Source organism: Astatotilapia calliptera, chromosome 1 (assembly GCF_964374335.1).
Source record: "Astatotilapia calliptera chromosome 1, fAstCal68.1, whole genome shotgun sequence".
Taxonomy (NCBI): domain Eukaryota; kingdom Metazoa; phylum Chordata; class Actinopteri; order Cichliformes; family Cichlidae; genus Astatotilapia; species Astatotilapia calliptera.
The window spans coordinates 40,695,496-40,716,398 of NC_137422.1; the positions used below are offsets into that span (position 1 = coordinate 40,695,496).

Consider the following 20,903-nt stretch of genomic DNA (forward strand, 5'->3'; position numbering starts at 1 on the left):
TGTTCCTTAAAACTACTGTAAGTTTCTAGGGGGTCTATTATTAGGTTTCCTGAAGAATTATCCTAATTGCTGTCTCAGACTGTGATGTCTGAGTTCTCCGTGCCCATTGCCAGCCTTTTCTCCTTGATTGTAATAAGATGTTTTGAGCCAGAGCGAGCTTTTTCTCCGCTTTGTCAGTGGGTAACTTGTTATATTTTGCTGTCAAAAGAAGTAAGTTGATTTGAGTAGTTGTAGTCTTTATTTTTAATAAGCTGAAGTTCCAAGAGTTTAATCTGTTTTCCTGAAATTTCCATTTCATTTTTTCTCTTTAAATGTTGGAGCTTGTAAAGCTGATTAATTCTCCTCTCCTCCCAGCTTATGTTGGTACTAGTTTGGCCAGTATTTGATCCAAAATCGATGCTGTTCTGGTTTTAACGTATGTAATAAATTCAGCGTTTTGTTCCGTCTATATAAATGGTCTGATTCTTATAGAGTGCTTTTCTGCTCTCCTGGAGTACTCAAAGCGCTCTATACAACATGCCTCATTCATGCATTCACAAGTGCAAACTCATCTACAGTCACAGTCCGATGAGCGCATCAGAGGGCAGCTTGGGGTCAGTATCTTGCCCAAGGATATCTGACATGCAGACCGGGGAAGCCAAGGATCGAACCACCAGCCTTCTAATCAGTAGATGATCTGCTCTTCCACCTGAGCCACAGCCACCCACCCGTAAATGCTAACAGACAGGACCATGGTCACTTATAACTATACAGCTGTGCCAGCAGTTTTTCATTTGTGATAACAGCTCTCTTGACACAGGGAAGTAATCTATGGGGGAGCAAGTTTTTAATGTACTATAGTGACACGAGTATTCCACTTTTCCAGGATTCGGTTCATGCCACACCTCGACCAGGCAGTTTGCTCCATTGCTTTTGCTAATTCGCCACTGCTGCTCTCCAGACGTTCTTCAGGTTCTTCTGTCTGCAGGCGGCGGCGCTCTACTTTCTGCTCGATCTCTCAAACTGGTGTGTTGTGACACAGGTGGTCATCTCACCCATTTTACCAATGCTGTCAATGCTGGACTTAAACTGCGAGCCAAGCGTCCTCAACTCTCTTAACGCTACCTTCAGTTCCACCATCCTGTTAGTAGCACCTTCATGTTGTTGTTCCTCTGAAGGAATTTTGGGGGGTTTGCGAGCTTTGACATAGCTCTGCTTACTTTGGTGTGGTTAGTTGAAAGTTTCAAGGTCATGCTGAGCCTCCAAGCTGTGCCTGTGTAGTTCCACGCTAAGTATCCCTGACAGGATTTGTTTCCCATGCGTTGCGAGTGGGCTTTCCAAATCAGGGACAAATGGCATCCATCATTCTTGATTTTCAGTTAACAAACACTTCTTATAGTGACTAACTACTCCTGAATGTGACAGGTGAGACCTGGAGATTTGGGACCGCCCCTGGTGGGCGGAGCTGGTCTTCGCTCCTTTCATAAGCGCAGGTGTGGGCAATTGGGTATTCCTTTGCAAACCTGAAGCTGCGAGTGCTTGGTCCGAGTTGGGCAAGTTGGTGTTTCTTAACTATGAAAGTCTGATACGTGTCCTTCCCCTAAACTTCTGTTAGAACGGTAGGTTATACAAAAATGTACCACTTGAGCTCTGGCTGTTGGCAGAGGTTTACAGTTATTTGCACCCTTGTAGGTGGGAAACATTGCTCCCGTGAGAACGGTATAGTGGACTTCATCGCCACTGACCCACATTTATTAGGGTGTGACACGAACTTGTGGACAGGTAACAAAACTAATTCAGTGGAGGAATATTCCTGTGTTTTATTGTCCAGCTAGTGATCTCCTGCCTTTTATTCACAGAGTACCGAGCTGCTGCTTTGCCTAAAAAAATAAATACAAATATAAAACAGTTTAAAACACACACCCATAAAAATAAAAATTTTACACAAACCAACTGACTAATCGCTGTGCACACCTAGAGGCTCATCCTGTCGACAACGCCAGTTTGTGACCCGTGGTAGGTACCTATTTAAAATAGGACAGAGCCGTAGGCGCACAGTCAGTTTAAAAGAGTTTAATTTTTTTAATACAAAATAAAAGAAACAGTGTAACAGCGGCACCTCAAACCAATTAAAAACGTTACCTTATTAGAGACGATAAAACTGTGCGATTGCCCGTGAGACGGGACAAGCGCTGCGGGGAACCGTTTAAAAACAAATCGACATAGCACACAGGTTAAACATGGACGGCAACTCACACATGACCCCAAATGGGTAAAACACTATAGAAAAAAAGTCAAATCTTCAGTGCCGTCTTCACTCGGGCCCACCGCTGTGCATGCAAAAGCGGGGAGACAAAAAAAGGATTTGTTTTCCCTGCAGCGCCTTCACCGTCTGCGACAATATATCTATAAATAAAGGGGTTAAAATACTAAAAGGATCAATATCTGTGGTGCCTACTGATACAAAAAAAGTAAAACCAAAAACCAAAACCATCGACAGCCGCAGCAGTCAGTCTGTCGGCTTACACCAGTTTAAAACAAATTAAAACACACTGATGTGTCGGGTCCTTTGCCCGCAGCCAGAAATCCACCTGGCAAAGCAGCAGCTCGGTACTCTGTGAATAAAAGGCAGGAGATCACTAGCTGGACAATAAAACACAGGAATATTCCTCCACTGAATTGGTTTTGTTACCTGTCCACAAGTTCGTGTCACACCCTAATAAATGTGGGTCAGTGGCGATGAAGTCCACTATACCGTTCTCACGGGAGCAATGTTTCCCACCTACAAGGGTGCAAATAACTGTAAACCTCTGCCAACAGCCAGAGCTCAAGTGGTACATTTTTGTATAACCTACCGTTCTAACAGAAGTTTAGGGGAAGGACACGTATCAGACTTTCATAGTTAAGAAACACCAACTTGCCCAACTCGGACCAAGCACTCGCAGCTTCAGGTTTGCAAAGGAATACCCAATTGCCCACACCTGCGCTTATGAAAGGAGCGAAGACCAGCTCCGCCCACCAGGGGCGGTCCCAAATCTCCAGGTCTCACCTGTCACATGAAGTTTTGGAGCTCTTTGGAGCTGCAGTCCCCAACCCCCAGGCCATGGACCGGGCCACGAAAGCTGAACTTGGTTGGCTATGGTTTTTATCGTTTTTATCATTAACTTGGTTCCCTGGGTCTTTTCACGTGTGTTATGAATAAATCTTTTTTGGTACCGGTACTGGTTTTATTTTGTTGTATTTATCCGCGACACCTTAAAGGCCGGTCTGTGAAAATACTGTCGGATTTAAACCGGTCCGTAATGCAAAAAAGGTTGGGCACCGCTGGTTTAGACAGTTTCAGTGGGATCCAAATAATTATCAGCCAAACTGTCCTGTTTTTGTTTTTTAATTTATCCCGTCCGATAACAGGTGAGAACAATAAATGTATAATTTTCTGTTGTAACCCACAGACTGAACCACAGTGTAACGACACTCATCTTTCACCTTTTCACTAAAGTCAAACGTCACTTCCACCTCTAGTTGGTTGTAATGGAGGCGGAGTCAGCTGGGTCCACTCTCCCTGCCCAGCGCGTGCTAGATCCCGTCGGGGATAGCCACCGTGGGACACCCCCGCATGTAGAGAAACTTTTAACATGAAATTTTGAGTCACAAAGACAGAAAAGAAAATGTTATTTCCATGTAACTGTCATGCTGCGTTAAACAAATGTGACAAGTTTTATCACGAATACAAAAATATGAAATAAATAAATTTGCAGATGGTACTCGAATTATAACTCCCAAAGTCATTTTGTTCAGTATGTGCGTGACTTTGATTTCAACCTACTCTACCTACAGTTTCAAGTAGATCTTAAACTGAACCGGCAGCTTGTATCACTTCATCGGGTCTTTCAGCATCATCGTCGGCTGCACGTGTACATCCATAATGTACACGTGCAGCGCTGCACCTTCAATCATTATAATGCGAACATTTGTGGAAACACAAAAAGGCTCATCAGTTTGTTTTATTTGAAAAAGATGAAGAAAGATTTTCTCTCCTCTGTGTGCTTCAGGGTTCAACATGAAACCTCTTTATTCACAGAGACCTGACTGTCATGAAAAGTCTGCAGGCAGCCAGAACTCACGGCACACCTGTTCTCAGGTTAAAGTTTTCACCCTGCGCTTTAACTCATCAATGATTGCTTTCTTGAGAGGAATGTCTTTCATCACATAATCAATGAGGCCCTCTACAGTTTCCCATTTCAGATGAACTAAAATAGCCATGACTGATTTAAGGAGCTCGTCCAATTGAGCAGGAGGCATCTCGCGCAGGATCTGAGGCAGAGGCTTGAAATCGTCACTGGTCTTCCAGCTGTAGATGCCTCCGATGGCTGCACCTGGAAGACAAGAGGGTGGATGGAGAGTCACATATGTTGCTTTAGGAGCTGTTTCTCTTCATTCCTCACCATGGAAATGGCCACTGTGTTGATTCGTGTTATATTTTTGACGGATTATTTGAATCAAGTTTCCAGTTAGAAATATTTCTGCCTGTCTTGAAGAGGATGTTGTAATAGTAATTTTACAATGTATGTTGAAGAGATATTACTGCCCTCTGTTGGTGTGTCTGTGCATTACAAGCAATAAAAGGTGTTCGTTAAAAACATCAGAGGAGACTGAGAGTAAATTATATCTGATGGGACTGAGGTTCAAGTTCATCGCATGACTGCTAAAATGCTTCGGTCCCCTCAACTCCACAAAGCTTCAAAGAATTTTCACTTCATTGCAACTTATGTGTTGGTTTGGTTCAACAGTTTCCCAGCAGAGAGCAGAGCGATGGAGACTCAAAGTTTACCGCTCACAGTTTGCTGATCTGCACTTAAATGGACAAAAAGTTCACGTACAGCAGTTTATATTTTTGAAGTTGAGAAGTTAAAGCTCTGTGTGAGGGATCGTTTTCTCCCAATTCCACATACCTATAGATTTTTTGAACATGGCAGTCTATCAGTCCAATAACCCAATAAAATAAAAAATCTGATTGATTTTGTCCAAGTTCTCACTGTGTCCTCGATTCTTTCGTTTCATTTGGCCCGATCATCAGCTGCTTTAATGTCTGCTTCACAAATGGATAATTGATGTACTCACCCACAGCAAACCCCGGAGGTCCACCAACCAGCCCACCAACAACCGCACATCCTCCGGTCTTAATTCCTCCTTTCACCGAGTTCTTCATGGTGACCTTGAGATCTGGCTCAGACCATAATTTGTCGAGCAGTTGTTGGAGATCTTTTTTTATTTTGTCGTTCATCTTACTGATGAAGTATTTGGGTAAAATTCTGTCAGTTTCTGCCTGGATGTAACTGTGATGTAATTTTACTGTCAGAACAAATTCAGTTTTATTCATAAAGCAGCAAATCACATCAGGCCTGTAAGGTCCAAGCAGCAGACGTTCAGTCTAATATTTAATCAGAAGAAAAATATTCAGATTTATTTGTAATCATTGATAATATTTTTGACTGTTGATTCATGTCGCGAACTTTTAAAAAGCACTCCTGACTCGTCCACAGCAGTGAAAGTTAAAATAAGCTAATATAGACGACATGGATCAGCTGGTGCGATCAACAATGACTGATCAAGTTTAAGTGACAAGTAGCAGAAAGACAGAAAAGCTGTAATGATCTATGTTTCTTACCTTTGCTGTCCTGAGAGGAATGAAGCACGAGCACAAACACACACCTTTATAGCAGGTGTGTGTTTGTGTGTGAGGTGTCAGTGTGTGAGTTTCAGTTTCATTATTTCCATCATACAACTATAAATACTGCAATACTTTCATCAGTGACTGCAAAATGTCTGAAATGATTTGAAGCTTTGTAGTTTGAGCTCAGGAGCTCTGTTGGCCTTTTGGCTGCCCCTCCCTCAGCCTCCACTCCAGGTGCTGCTCATGAGCATCGTCTGATTGTTGGGTTCCTCTCCAGCGTTGCAGGGTCTTTACAGCCTTACAGTTTAAAGCTGCTGGAGGCGACTGCAGTTGTGAATTGGTGCCGTGCAGTAAAAGTGAAATGAATTTAAAGTTACAGATAAGCACAGATGTGTGCTCAGCTGGATTTCAGCTTCACACCAGGGTCTAAATCCACACTCTTCTGTCGCGCTGACACAAAAACACCTTTTATTCTTCACTTTTTGCTGAATGTTACTGGAGCGGTTTGTCTCGTCTCAGTTTGACAGAAGGATCCAGCACCATCACTCCGCCCTGACATCACTGATGTCGGCTGTTGTCTCTGTGAATGCTGGAAGAACACACTGGGAATTTTTCACTCGCAGACGTCTGCTTTTGTTTGTGGGCTCATTCCAGAGACCAGGTTCAGGTAAATATCTGAGGGTTTTCATCCTGAGATGAAACTCCAGGTTTCTGTTCAGGAACAAGAGCTGACCTAAACTCATCAGCGTCTGAAGCTTAAAGCCAAAACTGAAGGTCCTTAAACCTGCACTCTTTTTAACGGTCAGCAGGGGGCGGTGGATAGCACGGCACGTGGTTAAAATAAGAGGCTGGAGGCACAGAGAGCCAGTGCTGATGAACACAAATAAATGATGCAGCTCAGCGGGGGAGATGGATTCAACAGCAGCCTCTGATGGTAACTCTTACAGACTGCTGCGCACAGCCCGGCTTCTTTCACTACAAATGTTGGATGAACACGATCAGAGCCGACTGAAGACTCTGATTGGCTCTTCTGGAACAGAAACAGAAAGAATCTGATAAACCTGCTTTCTGGAGCAGCGCCTGGCATTTACCGGAAACCTGAAGCTCACTCGCCTTCATATTAAACAAGCAAACAAAAACTTTAAGCTCTGACTTGGTGACCAGCATTTTGTTTAGTTCATTCATTCACTGACTAACAGATGAGTTGGTATCATAATCGTTTTTGAGACAATAAGAAATGAAAGTACCCTGATCGAGTCACATCTGTGCCGTGTGCTTCTGAACTGTAGGTGTTTACGGCGTCTCGGTGCTTCCAACAGACGCTCCAAACATCCAAACCTGTGTGATCACGTTACCCACTCTGTGAGGTGTAAGGACCCTGCCAGTGTTCATTAGTGTCTTAATATAAACCCATTTACCATATTAGCACATCGGTTTCATTTCTTCAGGACGTTACTGGACTGGTTTATCTCGTGTTACTCGTACAAACCAAACCGGACCCTTAACACCGGAACAACTGTCACATGTTAGGAATTTTCACTTTCAATGTGAAACGATATTTCACGCCAGCCGACACCTTCGGTTGGATACTTCTTTAGCTTTATACGCACGTCTTTCAGGACTGGGTGCTTTTCTTTCTTTCTTTTTTTTTGTAAGCCCCACAAGATGGAAAAAGCCTCGTATCAGTTTGTGTATTTTCTGTCAAAATTGGTGCACGGTGTACACATGTTGAGAGATTTGTAACTGGCATTATACCTCTACCAAGCATAGCCCAGATCAATTGCTTCAAACCTGAAAACATATGTTCAATACATCATTTTGGGATAAACTGTGAAGTATGATGCGTCTCTAAGGCATTTTTCTCTGTAAAGCTGATAAACAAGAAGCCCTGATGCGTTTCTCATGATTTCTTTTTTTTTTTTTTTTTTTTTGCCTGTCCCATTTGGTTCTTTAGCCGTCAGAATTGTTGTCTGAAGACCAACAAGGAGACCCAATGGATTTACTTTGCCAAATGGATCATCACGGCCTTGCCGTATTGGTCCATTTGATCGACCTTTGTTGTTATTATTTATTTTATTTTATTTTCAGTTTTACAGACGGGACAGACATGACTGAGGGATAGGAAAGGGAGAAAGAAAGATGAAGGAAAACAAAAACAGAAGGGAAGAGGGACAGTGAGAAAGGGGACTTAAAAAGAGAAAGAAGAGAAAAAAAACCTCCTGGATCACCTGTTGAGAGAAAAAGAAGAGAAAACAAGCAAAAACAACAAAGCAACATACTAAACACAACACCATCACGTTAATCTAGCCAAGTGTAAACAGCAGTAAATACTAAATATTGAATGTTGTTGTGTAGCACGCAGGACCGACAGCGCACAATGTGCTTTGAGGTAGCAGCCAATAAAGGTGTAGTTTATGTCTATGAACAGTGAACACCTGTGTGCACACCTGTGTGGATCAGCGCGCTTGTATTCAAAAGGTTTCCACATGTAATGGTCTGCTAGAGGATGTAGAGAGCCATAGCCCCGTCCCCCAGGGCATGAAGAAGGCATGGAGGAGATCCAGGCTGCAGGCATCCAGAGGCCCCAGAGTGCGAGAGCCCAAGGAGGACCACCGGAGGAGCATCCGTGCCACCCTCCTGGGAAGAGCTGAGGAGAGCTGCCTGCCGGCTCTGCAGGCAGCCAGCTGTGCCAGAGTGAACCGAGCCACAGGCCCAGAGGCTGGAGGCCCGAGGGCCCCCTTTGCCCCGGAAGAGGCCTGACCGAGCAACAGGCACCAGGCCCCGCCAAGTAGTCACTGGGAGTGAGCTGGTACATACCTGAGCGCCCAGCCCCGGACACCAAGAACCACCAACGCAACCCCTGAGGGCATCAGTTACCAGCAGGGAGTGTGGTGAGGGGAGATAGGCCTTGGAGGGCCTGTGCCTGGTTTTAATGATGTCACAGTGTAGATTCCAGGTGCAACACCTGAGATCCTGAACCCTGAAGTGCAGGACCAGAAATGCTCCCGTAGTATTACGCTGTCATTTTAATGTTGGCTCAGCTACACCTTTAAAAGACTTCCTGTTAATGTTTGTGTCCTGATAACTTGTGTGACATGACCAGAAGTTCGAATATCGAGCTCCATGTACGAACAGTATTTCCTGCTCTCAGCACTTTTTTGTTAACTCTTTGTTGTCTAAGGAGCTTGCAAAGAAAAGCGTCTGGACACCTTAAGTTGCTTGAAGACGTTTCACCTCTCATCCAAGAAGCTTCTTCAGTTCTAAGGTCAAATGGTGGAGAGACCCAGATTTAAACCTAGTGGGAGATACCCCCCACAGAGGGACAAAAGGACCCCCTGATGATCCTCTAATCGCCTGAGCCAAGGTGTGAAACTGGGTGTGGGTCCCAATCAGCCAGGGTTTCGGGTGTGTTCATTGTGAAACCTGGCTCCACCTTATCATGCGAATTCCTGAGGTCAGATGGCCCAGGATGTGAGTGGGCGTTAAGGCGTCTGGGAAGGATCTCAAAACTGGATTATAGATGGCAGAGAGTTGGTGTCGTAAACCACCGCCTCTGTTCAAAGATGGTCGCTCACAGTGCACATAAAAGGTTTCCTTCACTCCTCTTTCAAACCATCTGTCCTCTCTGTCCAAAATGTGAACATTGGCATCCTCAAAAGAGTGACCTTTGACCTTAAGATGCAGATGGACTGCTGTGGAGGTGGCTCTTCTATGTTGTGCCATGCGCTTGTGAAGTGGCTGTTTGGTCTCTCCAATGTAGAGGTCTGGTCATTCCTCGCTGCACTGTACAGCAAACACCACATTGTTAAGTCTGTGTGTTGGAGTTTTGTCTTTCGGGTGTTTGTGTCTGAGCGTGTTGCTGGGTCTGAAATGCACCGGGATGTCATTGATCCTGATTGGGACCCACACCCAGTTTCACACCTTGGCTCAGGCGATTAGAGGATCATCAAGGGTCCTTTTGTCCCTCTGTGGGGGGGAAACTCCCACTAGGTTTATATCTGGGACTCTCCACCATTTGACCTTAGAACTGAAGAAGCTTCTCGGATGAGAGGTGAAACGTCTTCAAGCAACTTAAAGAAGTCCAGACGCTTTTCTTTGCAAGCGCCTTTGACTACGATGACCTGGATGACTGAGAACCTTCACAGACTTAACTCTTTGTTCTGGATGTTGTCACAGAGAGGTGAAGGTGTTTTTTTGTGAGGAGCAGCCAATCATGAGTACTTTTTCTTAACCCCCTTGTTGTGTGCACCCCCACTGTTAAAGTGAATTGTTAAATGTTGTCATTTTTATGCTTACCATCTCTACATTGTTTCAACTCTGTGATCAAAGGAATTCCTTTGTCCCCCTCCCCAGCCTCTCGAGGTTCTGGGGAGGCTGTAGTGTTTTATCACAAGCACATCTATAAGACACAGGAGGAGGCAAAGTCTCTGTTCATGCTTCTCATCAGGGCCAGCTCGTCCATCTTATTCCGGAGTGAGCGTACATTGGAAAGGAAGATCCCAGGAAGAGCAGTTAGCAGTCCGCGTCTTCTCAGACGCACGAGTGCGCCGGCTCACTTTCCTGATCAAAGTCTGTAGTAAATTTGCTGCAAATGCGACAAATATTGGAAGTAAATCCACAGTGTTTTCTGGCATTTTCAACTCCTCACTGCAGGCATGTCATGTGCCTGCCTGCTTCAAGTCCTCCACCATAATCCCTGTCCCCAAGAAACCTAGGATCACTGGACTAAATGACTACAGACCCGTGGCTCTGACATCTGTGGTCATGAAGTCATTTGAGCGCCTGGTTCTCTCCTATCTCAAGACCCTCACGCCCCCCCTCCTGGACCCCCTGCAGTTTGCATATAGAGCCAACAGGTCTGTAGATGACGCCATCAACATGGCCCTACACTTCATCCTGTAGCATCTGGACTCCCCAGGAACCTACGCCAGGATCCTGTTTGTGGACTTCAGCTCTGCCTTCAACACCATCCTTCCAGACCATCTCCGAGGCAAGCTTTCCCAGATGAATGTGCCTGATCCCATCTGCCGGTGGATCACTGACTTCCTGACGGACAGGAAGCAGCACGTGAGGCTGGGAAAGAATGTCTCGGACTCCCGGACCATCAGCACCGGCTCCCCTCAGGGCTGTGTTCTTTCTCCTCTGCTCTTCTCCCTGTACACCAACTGCTGCACCTCCACCCACCAGTCTGTCAAGCTAATCAAGTTTGCAGATGACACCACCGTTATTGGACTCATCTCGGACGGGGATGAGTCTGCCTACAGGAGGGAGGTTGAACATCTGGTGTCCTGGTGCAGCCACAACAACCTGGTGCTGAATGCCCAGAAGACAGTGGAGATTATTGTGGACTTCAGGAAGCACACAGCTCCACTCCCCCCCATCATCCTGACTGACACCCCCATCACCTCTGTGGACTCATTCCGCTTCCTGGGTACCACCATCACCCAGGACCTGAAGTGGGAGCCCACCATCACCTCCGTCATCAAGAAAGCCCAGCAGAGGATGTACTTCCTGAGGCAGCTGAAGAAATTCAACCTGCCAACACGGACGATGATGCAGTTCTACACTGCAATCATCGAGTCCATCCTCACCTCCTCCATCACCGTGTGGTACGCTGGAGCCACTATCAGGGACAAACAGAGACTGCAGCGTGTTGTGCGCTCTGCTGAGAAGGTGATTGGCTGCAGACTCCCATCTCTGCAGGACCTGTACACCTCCAGGACACTGGGGCGTGCAGCTCGGATCTCAGCTGACCCTTCTCACCCTGGACACAGTCTGTTTGACCTGCTCCCCTCAGGCAGGAGGCTCCGGTCCATTCGCACCAGAACCTCTCGCCATAAGAACAGTTTCTTCCCCTCTGCTGTTGGACTCATGAACAATAAATGTACGACTGTTCCCACCACTAACACATGACCCTACGCTGTGTTCACTGCATCATTCCATGTTTGCACTGATCACCACCTGCACTCATGTATATATCATGTATATATCTATCTACTTAGCACTTTTAATTCTTATTTTTATGTCTATTTAAGCGTTATCTGACAGTATGTTTGCACTAAGCACCGCAGCAATTTCCTAATGTTGTAAACCTGCTCAACATTTGGCAATAAAACCCTTTCTGATTCTGATTCTGATTCTGATCCTTGTGAAGGTTTGTTTCATGTTTGGTAAGCTTCCTGCCCTTTTTATGGCTTCACTGTGTTGTGTATGGTGAACCAATACAGGAATTGAACCATACATTGGGTGTGGGGGAGATTACCCTCTTTATGACCAGGATGTTGTTAGAAACAGTTGTGATCAGGAAGTCACGCACACAGAGACACACACAGACATTCTTGCACACGTGCACACACACATTCTCACATGCATGTCCTTCACGGGAATAAGTCCCAGGGTCAGTGGGGTCTAAGTTTAGACCCAACACCCACCCTACTTTAGTGTTCTGGTCACAATTGACCAGTTAGTCTTAACAGCTCTTAAATTAACATAAGAAACGTCAGTTCAGTGGGCCATTCAGGGGGTTGGAGGCCAAATGGGGTGGAGGTTGGATTCCAATTCATTTTCTATGGTGTTTTCTATGGCCGGGAACATTAGAGATGTAACAAAGTTGATTAAAACGTTCAAAATTCAACTAAAGAGGTGCTTATCACTTTCATATAGTGCATACTGTGGAGGATGTCATAAGACCCATAGGCAATCGGATGTAAAACACAATATTTATGGGTTTTATCATTTGTAAATTGGTCAGATTTGACCCAAACATGACAGGAAGGTAGGGGGAGGAGCTAAAAGCGCTTCTTTCAGATGCAATGAGCTGAGTGTTTGCACTGAGGCCCAGGATCAGATACAGACTGTGAATCGGAGCTTAAATGAGCAGAATGGATTACCTTTAAATGTTCCATTTAATGTAAAAACCTGAAGAACAAGTTCAGATACTTGTATTCTCAGTCAGTGCGCAGTGTAATGGTACAGAGAAATTGCAGACCTCAGAATGGACATCCTGTCTTCTCTCTGGTTTCACACTGAAGTGTTTGCAGGATTTCTGCTGGACTGGTCTGATTACACTCTCAGTGTTTCACTGAAACACAAGCTTTTCTGCTTCATCTTGTTCACACACTTCAGCCCAAACATTCAGCTCAGATCTCGTGTATCACCTCGAAGTTCTTAAGATTTCACGGGAAACCTAAAGCTCTTTATCACCTTTGCTTTTAACTGCACCCTTTGGTTACACCTGGTCTGACCTTTCAGCTTCATTCAAACAACTTTAACATCTGAGTTTGTTGAATGTGGGTAAGCTGGTCATGTGCTGCTTGTGGATTTTACACTCGTTTTTTTTCCATAAACGTGCTGTTGATGTTCTTCAGCTGCACCTTCTGACGTTTCTTTGTCTTCCAAACCCAAAAAGGCGAGCAGGGAGCTAAAGATGAACATGCCGGAGGAAACTGATGTCTGACCTTTAGGAGCTGTTGGTCTGAGAAAACCGGCTGCCAACTTCAAGTATAATTCTCCATATTTTACATTTGCACAGTATGTGGAGTACTTTATTCAGGAGAATGAAATCATTTGTAAGGACACAAAAATGTTCAGCAGTTTTTTTCTTTTATTTGAATCAGAGTGAAGAAAATACATTGACTTTCTACTCCGGCACAGATTATCTCTAATTTATGTTTCTAACTGAGAAATACGTCTGGTTAAAATTCACTGACTGTGTTTGTCCATCACGAAGGCCAACACACACACAGAGTCATAAATGTTAAGACGCCTGTTCTCACATTAACATTCCGATTAACAAATTGATAATTGTGGTCTTGAGATCAGGATTTCTCATCACTTTATCAATGAGGTCTTCAGCAGTTTTCCACACCAGGCCACGTAAATGTCGCCTGATTGCGTTGAAGAGCTCTCTCCTCTGGTCATCAGTCATCTCCCCCAGGATCTCAGGCACAGACTTGAACTTTTTACTGGTCAGCCAGCTGGAGAGGCCACCAATGACTCCACCTAGGAGACACAGAAGAGAGGGTGAATGGAAAGTCAGAACCAGGTTTGGTATCCAGTCTTGTTTCCACAAAAAGGTTAAGTGTTTGAATTATCCCAAATAAAAACATCAGAAAACACAGCTGAGGATTTTTATCTGTTTAATAATAGATTTATATTTACTGTGAACAAGTTTCGTAAAAGCCAAAGAAAAATGATCCGATTTATGGTTTTGTCCCCGTATGTGTTTCTCCTCCATGTTATCTGTTCAGATAGGGTTAGGGTCTCATTGTTCAGAAACAATGACTTTATTTTGTTTTTATTTTCTTAGTATTACCCACTGTAGGAACAGTTCCCTCTTATCTGGATCATTCATTCACTCACCAACAGCAAACCCCACAGGTCCAAAGAGAGCCGCGCATACTAATGTGCATCCTCCCGTCACAACTGTTCCTTTGAGGAGGCGCATCCAGGTGTTTCTCAGCTCTCTCTCTACATCAGGTGATAATTCATGAATCAGTTTTTCGATATGTTCATCTTTCGCTTCCATCTTCTTGGTGAATCTCCTGTAAGAGAAAAATATGATAACTGATCACCGAGAAGTTCCTATGAACTAAAACAGAATACACATCCATATTAATAATGCAGCATGAATAAGAATAAACGTCTTACCGTGCTGTCCTGAGTGTGCGAGCTGATAATCTGCTGTGCACAGAAACACTGACCTGAGCATCCCGCTTCCACTTTATATCAAGATGTCTGTGGGGCGGGTGAAGGTGTAAGTGGCTTCCAGTTCTTCTTAAGTTTCATTATTACCTGGATTGTCTCTGCAAACATCCAGTACATAATGCTGAAAATGTGCTGGTTTGTCCTGTTTTACTCGTACAAACCAAACCGGACCCTTAACACCGGAACAACTGTCACATGTTAGGAATTTTCACTTTCAATGTGAAACGATATTTCACGCCAGCCGACACCTTCGGTTGGATACTTCTTTAGCTTTATACGCACGTCTTTCAGGACTGGTTTTAATGATGTCACAGTGAGACTCCAGGTGCAGCAGTGCAGAGGAACACCTGAGATCCTGAACCCTGAAGCTCACCTACACATAAGTATGAACTTTGGACTTTTACAGTGCAAAGCCAGAGACGCTCTCGTACTATTACTTTGTCATTTTAATGTTGTGTCATAACAGCAAAGCTGTGTCAGGTAAATCACTCCTCCAGTTTAAATGAGCCGCACTGACAGAAGCAGGGATTGGTGCTTTGTGGCCTGTGAGGCCGGGTCAGGACAGGTGTGCCCACCTGTTGGTGCCATACTCTACACCCTTCTGCTGCTGATCAGTGTGCTGTGACCCTTAAGCTGTGATAACCTTTGCATTAAGATATGTGGTCCAGTATTAAAGATGAACAGTCCATAAATATCTTTGTTGGGTCCACGTGACACTAATTCTCTGCAACAGCTACAAGAGCATCTTCTGTGCAAACTGACGTGGGTCCAGTTTACCTTTCACCTCACTAAGAACACGATCTCTTCTTTAAAGCTATTCATTGCAATGGATTTGTTTTTGGTACAGGACCTTATGAGGACGCCCAGGCTACGAGACCAGCGTGGACCATAAGAGATTTGGGACTGGTGTCTAAAGACAAAGCTAAGCTCTTTCCTACGCTCCCACGATCCTACCAGTTAATCCATCAGGCTACCTGCTTCTGTAATACTGACCTTTCTAAAGGTTCCTCCCTGCTCAGACACAAGCTGCTCCATAATGTAGCTCTGTTACCTACTGAAGTCAATATTCCAGCTGCACAGCTTCATAGGAAGTGAGTCAGCTGAAAACATCTGGAGCATCAGCAACAGGACGCAGCAGAGCCAGGACTGCTGCCCTCCTCAGCTCACAGACCATCACAGGCTGATGTTGAAGAAGAGGAAGCATGGAGCTGTCCCACTTTACAGATGTGTCGCTGCCATCAGAGTTTCTCATTTTAAACATTTGATGTGTTTTCTGTTCTACTCAGAATAAAATCTGAGTTTATGAGATTTGGTAGAAGCTGATTTCTGATTTGGTGAAAATTGGGTCAAAGTCAACCAAATATGAAGATCAGTAAAAAACTTTATATTGCCCACAATTTTTTATAGATTCATCAAATTTCACAACAATATACTAGGTCTTCCTCGACATCATCAACATCATCGTTTATTTGTATAGCACTTTAAGAACACACCAGGCAGACCAAAGTGCTGAACAACACAGAACAAAACAACAACCAAATTAAAAATACCATAAAATCATTACATACAATAAAATAAATAAGAAGGTGTCAGTTTCCTGGGAATAAAAATAGGTTTTCCATCTGGACTTAAAGACCTGCACTGATGACGCTTGTCTAATTTGGAGGGGAAGGTTATTCCAGAGCATCGGAGCCGCAATTGAAAAGGCACGGTCTCCTCTGCATTTCAGCCGCGACTTAGGGACCGACAGCAGCTGCTGCTCAGCTGAACGGAGCGAGCGAGGAGGAACATGTGGCTTCAGCAAATCAGATAAATAGACAGGAGCCAGACCATTTAAAGATTTAAAAACCAATAAAAGGACTTTAACACGAACCCTAAATTCAATGGGAAGCCAATGCAAGGAAGCCAGAACCGGAGTGATGTGATCGAATTTCCTACTACCGGTTAAACTGCAGGCGTGACAAGGTGCCCGACCCGACCCCTATTAAAAGGGAATTACAATAGTCCAGATGTGAGGTGATAAAAGCATGAATAAGAGTTTCCAAATTGGGTTTGGAAAGGAAAGGCTTAACCTTCGACAGGCGTCTGAGGTGATAAAAAGCTGATTTCACCACCCCACTTACATGGCCTTCAAAAGTAAGCGCAGAATCAAGTTTAACACCAAGATTAGTGACTGAACTTTTCAGATGAGTGGTCAAATCACCAAAATCAACCTCTGGGGTATCAGTAGAACGATGCGGGCCATATAAGATTGCTTCCGTTTTGCGACCATTAAAATTCAAAAAATTATTTGCCATCCATAATTTAATATCGCTAAGACAGTCAAGCAGTGATTGACATGGGGAGGTATCCAAATGACTAAAAGGTAAGTAAAGCTGACAGTCATCGGCATACAAATGAAATGACACTCCGTGTTTACGAAAAATCGCACCAAGAGGGAGTAAATACAGCGAGAAAAGTAATGGCCCAAGGATAGATCCCTGGGGCACACCCCAAAGCAGAGGGGCCACAGAGGAAGCGGCCAACCCCAGCTTGACACAAAAACTCCTTTTGGAAAGATATGATTTTATCCATGACAATGCCAGATCAGAAATTGCCACACAGTGATGTAAGCGGGAGAGCAGCAGGTCGTGGTCCACTGTGTCAAATGCAGCTGTCATATCCAATAACACAAGCACAGCATATTTACCACGATCAACAGACACGAGTACCAAGGTTGGCTAAGCCCAAGGTCAATGTTGACCTTTCAATTCAATTTTATTTATACAGATCGCAACAACAGTCGCCTCAAGCTGCTTTACACTGTCAGGTCGACCCTACAATAACACACACAGAGAAAACCCAACAATCATATGCCCCCCTATGAGCAGCACTTTGGCGACAGTGGGAAGGAAAAACTCCCTTTTAACAGGAAGAAACCTCCAGCAGAAGCAGGCTCAGGGAGGGGCGGGGCCATCTGCTGTGATTGGTTGGAGAGAGAGAAGGAAGACAGGACAAAGACATGCTGTGGAAGAGAGACAGATTAAATAAGTAGTATGAGAAATGCGTTGTGTGACAGGCGACGCAGAGAGCTGTACAACACAGTTTTTATTTGTCCAATGCAACGTCCTGCAGTGTCACAATGATGTCATAACACGCTGCAATAAAAACATGATAAAAAACATCAGAGGTGTAGTACCAGCCCTCGGTCTTCGGGGGGAGTAATCATTTTACAGTGTACCAGCTGAGCTGTCAGTCATCAAAGCTGCTGAACAAATATTGAATGAAAAGCTTGAAATCTGAGAGCAGGAGCACTCTAAAAAGACCCTGATGCAGAGTGTGCGGATGAGCAGATTTTCTAATCCAGATTAAATTACACGCTGGTCCCATTCAGGGATTAAAAAAGCCAAAGTAACAAAGACATCAGTGCTGCACAAACATTGCTGAGAACTTCGTCTGTGTGAGCTGCGAGACGTCCGTGATTCAGTTCAAAGGTCAGGTCCACGTGGAACCATCCCTCAGTCCTTGTAGCGCACCTCCGCTCTCAGCTCCTTGGTGACGTAGCTAATTAAGGCAGCGGCGACCTGCTGCTGGAGGGTGGAGTTCCCCATCACGAGCGAGACGAGCTGGGCCGCGTCCGTCCAGTCCAGGTTCCCCAAGACGGCCGTGATGGACTCGTAGAGCTGCCTCTGCTGCGGGGGAGGCAGCTCCATCAGGATCTGAGGCAGAGGTCTGAACTGCCCGCTGGTCAGCCAGCTGCCCAGGAGACCGCCGACGGCGCCGCCTGACAGAGATGCAGAAGAAGAACACCAGCGCGTCAGAGGCGCACACACAGGCGTAAACAGGCTTAAGTAACAGCTGTGGCCGAGGTCAGCGACGTCCAACTTTAAACGTCTAAAGCTTTAAACACAGGCTGTTCACATCAATACATTTATTGATTGATTATATTATATCTATTATGGAAAAGTTAAGATCAGAGCGTGTTAAGGCGTGTGCTTTCAGGCCATGCATGTGAGCACCTGTGAGGACATAAAGCCTCCTGGTGGACAAACTTGTGACTCCCCTGTTGAATTATGGGCTTCGCCAGAGTTTCAGAAAACCTGACCTCTGACCTTGACCTCTTATCAAATGAGATGTTAGTACACGCACCGTGCTGTGAATTTTAAACTCTGCGTCGCCTCGTTCTCAAGTTATCAGATTTACAAACTTTGGTGAACAAAGTGCGTCTGTGTTTCCATCAATGCAAACGACTAAATTCAGCGTGTGGTTAAAAATAATCGTCACACATGTGAAACGGCTCTGCCTTCACTGAGGTCGTTTACCTGTTCGTTCACACAGGTGTGCTTTAACTCTCCTGTCGGCCACACAAAGCGATTTACATAACGCCAGAGGCCTTTCAAGATGGCTGCTGTGTGGGGAGGACTTTGCTGGTCCAGGTTACTGAGGCTGCCCGCGTGACGATCACTGCAGCAACTAAAGCCTCCAAACGTCTTCTTACCTGCAGTTACTGCAGAGGACTCGAACCTGCTCGTGTTTACTGCCTTCTACCACAAAAAGCACAAATCCTCAGAGCGTGTTATTACTCTGACAGCTGTGGCAAACACGCGGCCTCGTCCACAGTCAGGTTTAAACCGACAAACTCAAACCCAGCGTCCTCCTCTGTTTCCTTTTATGTCTTTTTATCTCCTTCTGCTGAATCAGCAGATTTAATTCCTCCTTCTTCTTCTTCTACTTACCGACAGCGATCCCCGGAGGTCCGCCGAGCAGCCCGCCCACAAACGCAGATCCTCCCGCCACCATCGCCCCTTTGGTGGAGTTCTTCACGGCGACCTTGATCTCCTCGTGAGCCGACACTTCACAGCACAAACGCATGACGTCGTCCATCCGGGTGGGCATCTCTGCGACTCCACGTGGTGTCTTTCCTGAAAACAAGGTTCAAAAATGAAGATGAGTGTAAGTGGTTATTCCTTACACAGCGACGCACACCTGGGACAGGTGAGCTGCCAGCGTCACAGTTTCACAGGTAAATCTGCTGTTAGCGTGTCGCAGCTGTCACATCTTTAATCGCATTTCTGTGGTTGCTGCATCATTGATGCAACAGTGTGTGAGCTCCGTGAGAGAGGCAGCGGTGACTAACGTCACACACAGCGTGTCACAGTAACACACGCGTGTGCGACACGAGGTCACGTGTGTACTGACTCCGTGTCTATCTGCGACCACACAAACCACCCAACCCGAGCCTACGCTGCTCAGCGGTTGCGATTTCTCTCGCGTCTCCTTCTCTTCCTTCTGCTCCACCTCCACCTTTCCCAGCATCCACCTGTGCCAAATGTGCAGCTGTATGATGACGCATGAATAGAAATAACATACCGTAGAAATGCAGCACAGACACAAAAGTGGAAGCAGCACGTCTGACCCTAAAATAAAAACCAGTTTCAGTTTTCCATCAGCTGCTGACTGTGACATGTAACAAAGAAAAGTGAGATTCAAAGAGCAGAGTGTCATCCACCTTCAGCCTGTTTGCATAAAACTGTCACGGACACGCGAGGCACGGAAAGGACCACAGCTTGGTTTCACTTTTACTTTCCAACACAGCCTGAAACCATCAGACGGCCTGTGATCATTATAATTACTCGAATAAACCACATCCACGGCCCTGCTGCGTTATCTTTCGTGTTTCTTAGGGGGCTGTCAGAGCTCCGGGTTCAGGACAGGCTCCGTGTAAACGCGTCGGGCACAATCACAGCAGTTGGACTTAAATTAGACGGTTTCTGAGCGGAGTTTGGTGGGACGGGCTCGGCAGTGACAGGTGTAGCACACCGGCAAACAAGAAGTAACTACAGAGTCAGGACGTGAACATCAGCTGCTCTGTCTGATTCACAGAGTCGGATAATCTGAACCGGTTGGATTCAACTGCGAACTCGGGACTTTTTTTTAACCGAACACTCAGACTCGTTCCCCTCTCTGTGTGAGGCTGCAGAGGTCAAAGGTCACACAGCTGATCGGAACACATTCTGCTTACCTTCAGTCCGTCACTGTCCGCAAACTGTAGACAACTTCCGGCTCTGCAGATCAATGAAGGAGGAAACACACGAGCCTGTTTGATTCTTCTTCGCTGAACACAAACCGGAGAAACGGAGAGAAGACGGTCCGGTGCGCCGGTCCGCTCAGGAACTCACGTTAAAACACTCACACTCTAATCTCACTCTACTTTTATTTAACGAACGCATGCGCACAAAGTTTGATATGCTCAAAGAGCACATGCGCACTAAACAAGCCGGAGACCGGAGAAACTTCAAACAAAGTTTCTACACGGAGAGTTCTGATTGGTCGCTGCAGCTCGCTACGTCACCCAAGCCTCCACATTGGTCGCTTGAATTAAAAAGAAAAAAGAACTAAATTCTTTCTTCGTGTTTTGAAAGTCAGCTCGGTTCATTTCCAGCATCCTGCAGCGCGCTGTGGTCGTTTCTGTATATAAGGATTTAGATTGTTTTGATATTGTGGTATATTGTTCATTGTGTTGCTCGTATGTTGTGTTTTAAATTGTTGTGCACTTCGCTCTGTC

The 20,903-nt window shown here is 45.3% G+C and overlaps 1 protein-coding gene and 1 long non-coding RNA gene across 2 annotated transcripts; both read right to left on the reverse strand.

The window, feature by feature from the left end:
- Positions 1–2,036: 2,036 nt before the first annotated feature.
- On the reverse strand, positions 2,037–3,035 carry LOC145428639 (uncharacterized). Its single transcript, XR_013908945.1, has 2 exons — positions 2,672–3,035; positions 2,037–2,594 (listed from the first exon to the last, which is right to left on the reverse strand). It is a non-coding gene; the product is annotated as an uncharacterized LOC145428639 (long non-coding RNA).
- A 14,396-nt stretch (positions 3,036–17,431) lies between these two features.
- On the reverse strand, positions 17,432–20,775 carry LOC113027721 (protein C19orf12 homolog). Its single transcript, XM_080301104.1, has 3 exons — positions 20,361–20,775; positions 19,075–19,260; positions 17,432–18,122 (listed from the first exon to the last, which is right to left on the reverse strand). Exons 2-3 carry the CDS (start codon positions 19,232–19,234, stop codon positions 17,857–17,859), a joined length of 426 nt encoding a protein of 141 aa, XP_080157230.1. The 5' UTR covers positions 19,235–19,260; positions 20,361–20,775; the 3' UTR covers positions 17,432–17,856.
- Between the last annotated feature and the right edge of the window lie 128 nt (positions 20,776–20,903).